Genomic DNA, 9,346 nt, shown 5'->3' with positions numbered 1-9,346 from the left:
GGATCTTGTCTATTTTCTTCACGGATATAGCACCTAGATCCAAGCACCTAGAATAGTGCCTTGTACAAAATGGACGCTTGATAAACATTTGTTGAAAGATCAGGGAAAATACACTATTAAACTCCTGCCCTTCTTTAGAAACTTGCAATAATAAATAAATACATAAATAAAAGCAACCGTACTTTGCTTTATTTTAAAATCACACAAAAGTGGTATGTTCCAAGCATTGTGTTTATGAGGGCAGCCTCTGACAATTAGTCCAGGGTTTGAATTTAGACTGCGACACACTGTAAATCACTTAATTTCTCTGTGCCTCAGTTTCCCCTTCTGTAAAATGGGTCTACTATTACTCATAGTATTGTTATTAGGATCAAATAAGGTACTGAATGAGTGAATGGCCTAAAACTTCTTGACATAAAATAAGCACCCAACAAATGTTGGGTGTTTTTATTAAAACCTGAAATTTTACCAAGGAAGGCATTGAGGCCCATGCAGTAAATGACAACTGGAGGTCTCACAGGCCAGTTGGCAGTGCCAGAGCTGAACGGCCACATTTCAAGGGAATTTATGAAAATGTTCTCCCTATTGACTATATCAAGCTACCTGCTCATCTCTTTATACTTTCTAAAACTACTTACAAGGGGGACAACGAGCTGAGTGCGGTTTGCTCTCTCTTGCAAAGATTTCTGAAAAATGTACGATTCCCAGATGCTTGCTGGAAGCAATGAGAAAACATTGAACCACGCCACACAAAGCAGTTAAATTAATATAACTGCCTGAATCCTGAGTTTAGCAGACTTATGCAACTTGAAAATTCTGTTATTTTTGTTCCCTGAATTTGGGAGCACATAGATTCAGGGAAACAGGAATCTAATACAATAATTCTTAAAGTGTCTTCAGGATGAATATAATATTCAGTTACCCAAAGCCTCACTTCCTCCTCCCCTCTCACCTCCCTCGGCTCCCTGCTCCCTGCATTCCTCACAGCTGGTGCTGGAGACCCGGAATGGCTCGCCGCGAGCGCAGGCGGGGGCGGCCACTCTCGGCTGTAGCCAAGGGGACAGAGCCGGTTGGAGGGTGGAGACAAGGCGAGGCGAGGGAACTAGCGAAGAGCTCAGCTGCGAGCAGAGCAGTTTTCCTCCAGGACCTGTCAAGTCAGACCTCACGTGTAGACCAGGAGAATCAAACAAAGGCTACGTAACCACCTGCGCCCACTGAGCGGAGTCCAAAGGTGGCCTGAGCCTCAGGTGAGTCACCCTACCCTCCTCCCCACACCCCCGGGTATCCAACAGGTTGGCCGAAGCGCCGCTCCCAGGGGCCCATGGGTACATTTCTCGTCTCACCTGGGCGCTGTGCTCGGTTTCTCCCTTGACTGAGGCTTCATTACTATTTAAACTCCTGCCCCAGCCCACGCCTGTTCTATTCCTTGTCTTTTTGTTGCTTTCCCCTCTCCTGAAATGACAGCTCCACGGTGTGCCGGTGAGCGCGCTCAGAATATCTGCTCCTCGGGAAACTTGCAGGGACAGAAATGGCTAAACCGAAAGGCGCAGAGTGCCTTGACACGCGGCGGGGGCCGGCCATGGTGACCCCTAGTTCTCAGTGATTCACTGAGACTTTAATTAAAAGTCATCATTAATTATCCGTATTTTACCACCAGGAGGTCAAAACCTAACGGAGGAGAGAGAAGAAAATGGAGCGTGAATGACAATCAGAATAGGATGACAGTGAATGGGAGCAGATGACGCTGCCCCTTCCCTCAGCGCACCCTCCCCCACGTGCTCATACCCCCAGCGAACCGTCCCGGGGAGGCCGATGAAACCGCTGCAGTAAAAGAAGAGGAGGGGATGTATATCTTCAAGTTGGAAGGGACTCAGACCCAGTTACCACTTCCTCTGCTTCCTGAACTTTTCGCTTTGGCCTCCTACGTGCAGGAGTGAGTCTTCTCATCCTCTCGCTCGCATTCAGCCAGGAGTCCTCCTCCTCCGCTCTAGACCTCCCTACCCCCTCCCCCCCGCTCTGTCTCCCAAGTAGCCAGGCTTTCAATCCTTACACCTCCCAGGCTGGAGATCTCCATTACAAAGTTGGGAAAGCGGTGTGTAAGTCCGGGCTGGGTCACGGCAACCAGCAGTGTGCCCCGTGTAGTCCTCGGCTTGGACCACACCTGAGCATTTCCCTGTGCGCGACCCCCCTTGTCATCCCACCCTCCGCTCTCCCGCACTTGGACGCTGCTTCAGCTCCCTCGCAGCTCCCTCGCGGCGGGAGGAGGCGCGAGCACAGGGGTGGAGAGAGTAGTGGTGCGCGGGTGGGAGGCACTCCCCTCGGGAGCCCGGGAAATCCCGGCCGCCACCTGGGACCGTGCCACCGACCTCGCGGTATGGCTTCTGGTGCGCCCCCAACTTTCTGGCGCCCCCACGCAGCAGCCGCTGGGATGGAGCTGCCTCCCCGCGGCCGGGCGCTGCTGGACTCGCCGCTGGACAGCGGCTCCTTGACCTCGCTGGACTCCAGCGTCTTCTGCAGCGAGGGCGAAGGGGAGCCCCTGGCGATCGGGGACTGCTTCACGGTCAATGTGGGCGGCAGCCGCTTCGTGCTTTCGCAGCAGGTGTTGTCTTGCTTCCCGCACACGCGCCTTGGCAAGCTGGCGGTGGTAGTGGCTTCGTACCGGCGCCCAGGCGCCCTGGCCGCCGCCCCCAGCCCCCTGGAGCTCTGCGACGATGCCAATCCCGTGGACAACGAATACTTCTTCGACCGCAGCTCGCAAGCATTCCGATACGTCCTGCATTACTACCGCACCGGGCGCCTACATGTCATGGAACAGCTGTGCGCACTCTCTTTCCTCCAGGAGATCCAGTACTGGGGCATCGACGAGCTCAGCATCGACTCCTGCTGCAGGGACAGGTACAGGCGAGGCGCGCGGCGGCTGGGCGGGGAGGCGCTCTCGGTCGGTGCAGAGAGGGCGACAGAGGGAAAGATGTGGGTCTTCGCACAAGTATCCAGAACCCGGGCCTAAGAATACCTGCGGCCACTTTTGGAAGGTGGGGTGGGATGGGGGTGGAATGCGTCAAAGCCAACTTGCGATTGGAAAGTTTTGAACGTAATCCTTTTCTGAGTGTCTGTACACCAGCCAGTTCGTTTATAAGGCAAGCGAGGTCAAGCCTGCAATGAATATTCGGTGATTGAATAAATGAGTCAGAAAAGCTGTGCTCTAAAAGATGTACTCCTAGGTATAGGGATGACAGTTTCAGAGTGGAGCATTATCATTTATCAAACCTAGGACACTTATAGTAAAAATTTGGATGGACAGTGCTTTAAATACAGAAGAGAGAAACTTGATTCCTTGACTTTGATAATGACTGTGCTATAATCTTTCTGTCACTACCATTTCTTCATGAATACCTTTCCATCACACACACACACACACACACACACACAATTCTATATGACAAACTTCTCTTCTTGCTACAAGAAAATGGATAATAAAATACATTAATCTAAAGTAGCTTTGCTATGTATGAATCCTTTCGTATAAACTTCTACCACGGAAGTGTCATTTTAAAAATAATGAGCTTAAATGAGAAATTTAGAATACTGTGGGCAAGAGTAAAATATGAATGGACATTTTTCTGCATTTGACTGAAATAAAAAGCATGACCTCACTGCCAAGTTTAATTCTCTGTTTACTTCTGTATTTATTAAAAAAAAAAAAAGACTAATCACCAAGTTGTCTTTCCTAAAAGATACTTCAGAAGAAAGGAGCTGAGTGAAACTTTAGACTTTAAGAAGGACTCAGAAGACCAGGAAAGTCAACACGAGAGTGAGCAGGACTTCTCCCAAGGACCTTGTCCCACGGTCCGCCAGAAGCTCTGGGACATCCTGGAGAAACCGGGGTCTTCCACAGCTGCCCGAATCTTTGGGGTCATCTCCATCATCTTCGTGGTGGTGTCCATCATCAACATGGCCCTGATGTCAGCTGAGTTAAGCTGGCTGGACTTGCAGCTGCTGGAAATCCTGGAGTATGTATGCATTAGCTGGTTCACCGGGGAGTTTGTCCTGCGCTTCTTGTGCGTGCGGGACAGGTGCCGCTTCCTGAGAAAGGTGCCAAACATCATAGACCTCCTTGCCATCTTGCCCTTCTACATCACTCTGCTGGTAGAGAGCCTGAGTGGGAGCGAATCTACACAAGAGCTCGAAAACGTGGGGCGCATCGTCCAGGTTTTGAGGCTGCTCAGGGCTCTGCGCATGCTAAAGCTCGGCAGACATTCCACAGGTATTCAGATCTCATTTTGTTATCTCATTTGCTTTTAATTTGCCATTACTTGTAAACATTAGTGCTTTGACCACAACCCAAGGACAACTCTGAATTGATACTCAGAATTACCAACTCCCATATTTTACCCAACCACGAACTCCAAAAAATGTATTAAAGTTTGTTATTACAGGTATAGAGGAGACCACGCTTCTCACACTTTGTCTCCATTAGGCATTTGAGAATTAATTTGACCATTTGTTAACCTCAACTTGTTTAACCCCGGGCCTAGAATGTGTACAAAAATTAAAGACACTCTGCCTCTAGAAGGTTTCAGATAAAATATGCATAAAGGCACTCTGCCTCTAGAAGTTTCCAGATAAGATATGCATAAACAGCACATAAAAAAGATATGCATCAATTATATATGATATATAGGGACATGAGCCAGTTTCTCTTCTGTGTCCAAGAAAGTGCTTACCACACATGTTCCTTGGCAGAAGAGAAAATCAGTCCTCTAGAGGCTTCTCTAGCTATTATGCAGAAAGAGAGATGACCCGGCACTGGTGGCCTTTCCATCATTTTTGAAGAAACAGTGGAAATATTTTCTCTGGAAGAAAGCAGAAGACACTAATTAAATGCTTTATTTAGTATCTGAGAATTTTCTTGTTCCTGGTCTAGGATGCATGAGAGAATTGGTAACAAGAATTCCTTAGCTTTTTGTGTATATCATAAAGCCTTGATAATCTAATAAACACTATCCTTAGAAAAATCTCCACACAGCACAACTGTGCATAAAATTTGAGTCAATGTCAGGGGAAATTACACAAATCCATTAAAGATGATCCTTGCCTCTCCGAGGGCAGTGGTTTTCAGTGGCCGGGCCTGCAGCTGTGGCATATTCTGGAGTACCTATGTGTTACCTTATGTTAGACTTTAATGACAAGAGGAATCCCGTGAAAATCTTGTTAAAATGCAAATTCTGAGCCCCAATCCATAAAGAGGCAAATTTTAGTATTTGGGGTTGGATCCAGGAGAATACATTTCAACAAGCTCAGAAGTAAGTGATTGTGATGTAGGTAGTTCTGGGACCACACTTGGAAAAACAGTGGTGTAGGGTACCATATTAAAATCATACATATTAATGCAATACGTATGAATAAAAATAATTTGGCTAGAGAGTCCTATCACCACCTTATTTCCCTAGATATGTGCCTGCCTGGTCACCTAAAAGAAGTTAATGATAGCTGTCTCTCCCTATAAATATAGGGAGAAATTGACCTCAGATTTTTCCCCCACATCTCTTAGGTAATTAGAACTTATCCTAATATAATTTTGGCCATACATTTGCCTAGTTAGTCTCACATACCAGGGATTTGATAATGGGGTTTCCAACAACTTTTACAAGTACTCTTTGTTTTCTGACACTCATAATAGGATGCTTTCTTCTAGTATTTATAAACTCTTCACAGCATTCAATTTAAAAACAGCCAGTGAAGACTACATTTTTCCCCAAAGGAAAGGAAAAAGAAAATAACAGTAATTTCCACAATGTCATCTCTTCAATGGGTTTTTCCGTTCTAAAGCAGTCAGTATACAGTATTAATAAAGCCTTAATTTATTGGAAAGATACATATATTTGTGGAACATGCACAAATATTTGACAATTTTATCTCAAGCATTACACTTAGCAAAACATAACATAGATGACATATTTCCCCATCTAATAACTATAAGTTGAGAGGTATTATACACTAATACAGGGACAATGGTGATCCAAGCAGCTTAGGTTTAAATCCTGGCTCTGTAGCTTTGTACTAGAGAGATGCTACATCTCATCTATAGAGGAATAATAATTACAACATCTATCTCATTGTTTTTGAGGATGATCGGAGTTAATAGATGTAACAGGGAGAAATTCAGACCTTTGTCTCTCTTTACAAAATTGTTGGCAAAATCTCATCTTGAAATCTACAGTCTCCCCAAACAATATACTTTTCCTCATATGCTGTCAATTTATTTCAGAAATGCAACTCTCTACAGACAGACACATCAAGGTCAGTTTCCTAAAAGGTATTCTAAAGATATTCTAATTTTTTTTTTGAAGGTAAACCTCAAAATTTATATTTACCGATCTATAAAAATCACTGGTAAATAATTCAAGAACATCTCAAAATTTTAAGAACAGAATTCAACGTAATGAGAATACAAATAATATTTGAATGCATTTCCAGGAGTCTCTTGTGACTGAATAAAAACTTTTAAATGATTCTAAGCGGTATTGCTTTGGATTTCAGAGACAGTATCGTAGCGACATCAGGTTGATATGACTTCAAAAGGTGGATACACATTAAGTAGTATCCCTCTAGTGTTAGGGAAGATACTTTACCAAATCACAGGCCCATTATGGACACATCTTACTCTCCCTAGGACTTCATCTCTTCAGATATTGGAAAGGACTCTAGTGGGTCTCCTCAGAACAGCAATGGGGAACCCACCAATGCCTCATCAGGAGTTTCCCAGTGACTCCAGTCCTCCATTCCCACCCATGGAGGAAGATTCTGTATTCAGGTCTACCTCCTTACAAGAAGGCAGAAATTCTAGGTACTCAAGGGAGATATTCCTCTATAGCTTTGGTATTAACGACGAGAATTTCAATGGGTGTCATGGGAGTTCAGGAACCCCTCCTGATAGATCTCTCAGAATGTCCTCTGAATGTACATATGATGTTCTCATGTCAATTTTGTCACTGATGCCTAACTAGCTTCTGCTGCTCCACTCATTCTCATGGTATATGTTCAATACTACCTCTGGCATTCAGATAATGATACCCTCATTGTGTTAAACTTTGTTGGGAGGGTGAGAAAAACAGATGCATAAAATGTAAGGAGATAGCAGAAAATTGGCACTAGAAAAGGGTGGTGAAGTGATGCATTGAAATGCAGGTCTGACCAAGTGAGCACTTCTCGTGGAACTCTGCAAAGACCTCCCATTGTATAGTCTCAAGTACAAATTCCCATCACATATCCCCTGCCTGCCTTTTAATTTCATCCTTCATCATTTTTTTTGTATAAATAGTAAGTGTTTAATAAATACATAAGTGAGTGAATGAATCTAACTATATTTCTTTCTGTCCTTCTCAATCCGGCTTCATCAACTAGACTATAAGCTTCCTGAAGACAAAGATTGATTAGTCATCGCTGCATCCCCAGAACATTGCCTAAAGCTGGAGACATATTAGATGTGAAATGCATGTTTGTGGGTGGATAGCAGGGAAAGAGAGAAGGAGGGAGGAGGAGGGCAGGGGTGCCAGTGACTGACAGCAGTTGTTCTATTCTAGGGTTACGCTCACTTGGGATGACAATCACCCAGTGTTATGAAGAAGTCGGCCTACTGCTCCTATTTCTGTCTGTGGGAATTTCTATATTCTCAACTGTGGAATATTTTGCTGAGCAAAGCATTCCTGACACGACCTTCACAAGTGTCCCTTGTGCATGGTGGTGGGCCACAACATCCATGACGACGGTGGGCTATGGGGACATTCGACCAGACACCACCGCAGGCAAAATCGTGGCCTTCATGTGCATATTATCGGGAATCCTTGTCCTGGCCTTGCCTATTGCTATCATCAACGACCGCTTCTCTGCTTGCTATTTCACCTTAAAGCTCAAAGAAGCAGCTGTTAGACAGCGTGAAGCTCTGAAGAAGCTCACCAAGAATATAGCCACTGACTCATACATCAGCGTGAACTTGAGAGATATCTACGCCCGGAGCATCATGGAGATGCTGCGACTAAAAGGCAGAGAAAGAGCAAGTACCAGGAGCAGTGGAGGAGATGATTTCTGGTTTTGAATTCACGTGCTCTTTGTTTATAAAAGCTTGTGTAAAACGAACGCGATCGATAAAGTCTTGATACGGTTGTGTACTGCTGAGGAGTCTCTTTGGAGTACTATTTGTGTGAATTTTTGCTGATGCATTGCTTGGTCTACTAGAATATCATCTCCAAATAACTGCACATTGTTTTGATACATTTGAGTCTCAAAAATAGCCATGTAACACAACCCAATACAACTAGGCCAATATATACATGTCTGAATAGCCAAATATAAAATAATATTGCAATACATACAACAAAGTTAAAAATTTTGTGCATCGCTAATGTTAAAAGCTTTTTGTACCACTAATTTCAAAAAAAAGAAAGTTAAATTGCAAAAGTCTGAGAAAAGACAAGTGAACATTTAAGAACACACTGAACAACTTTGCTATTTAAAGATATTTCCCCAAGTAAAATAAACCACCCCTTTCTCCATCAGTTAAAGCTGTTGAATATAACAGTTAGTTTTACACAAGAGAAAATCCTGAGTTGTTGATCACAGATGGTGTCCCTATCTTCCCTCTGGTGCAAACCACTGGTCACAAATGGACTGAGGTCTGTATCCCATCATTACTACTGGAGGTGGGAATCTCCAAACTGCTTAAACTGCAGGAGAAAAATGCTGCAAACAGGCTCTGAGAACTGCACACTTCATCCTCCCCACAGAGGGCTCTATGTGGAGTATAAAGCAGATACCTTATAGCACTCCATGGAAATTAGATGGTCTTTAAAAATCTCTTTGTTATGTAGTGTTCAATTGATGTCTTTAAAATCATGAATATGCAAAGGTGACGTACTGAATATCCTAAATCTATAAAAGAGTCTTATTTCATAAAGTGAGAACATTTGAATGATACCACTGGATGAACTTGAAGATCTTTTATTTGTTAAAAAATGTTATGGATAATTTTCTGACTGTTGGGGCAAATAACAAATGTTCAAACCTTGCACGTATTTTTGACAGCATTTGACAATCATTCATGATAATAAAACTCCTAGACATTTGGTTATATAATGAAAGCCAAAAGCTCTTAATCTAATAATTAGTTTATGCTTCCCAATATTCTAGTAAATCAGATTTTAAAAACTAAGAATGAAACAGAGTATCACTTTAATACCCGCATTCTCAACGGGTGTAATATAGTGTTCCCAAGGGGAAGAAAATTGGTTCTTAGTGGGCAAAAATAACTCTTTTGATTCATAAAACACATGTATACATACAATAAACA

General features: G+C 43.7%; 1 protein-coding gene across 1 annotated transcript; it reads left to right on the top strand.

The window, feature by feature from the left end:
* The first annotated feature begins 268 nt into the window (after positions 1-268).
* KCNV1 (potassium voltage-gated channel modifier subfamily V member 1) lies at positions 269-9,059 on the top strand. The gene is made up of 4 exons (XM_033125718.1): positions 269-1,247; positions 1,658-2,895; positions 3,735-4,264; positions 7,584-9,059. The coding sequence occupies exons 2-4, from the start codon at positions 2,375-2,377 to the stop codon at positions 8,093-8,095; spliced, it is 1,563 nt and encodes a 520-aa protein (XP_032981609.1). The 5' UTR covers positions 269-1,247; positions 1,658-2,374; the 3' UTR covers positions 8,096-9,059.
* The last annotated feature ends 287 nt before the right edge of the window (positions 9,060-9,346 follow it).

The sequence above is a fragment of the Rhinolophus ferrumequinum genome, chromosome 14, assembly GCF_004115265.2.
Source record: "Rhinolophus ferrumequinum isolate MPI-CBG mRhiFer1 chromosome 14, mRhiFer1_v1.p, whole genome shotgun sequence".
Lineage (NCBI taxonomy): Eukaryota > Metazoa > Chordata > Mammalia > Chiroptera > Rhinolophidae > Rhinolophus > Rhinolophus ferrumequinum.
The sequence above is the reverse complement of the archived record's forward strand: the minus strand, read 5'-3'. Positions and strand labels throughout refer to the sequence as shown.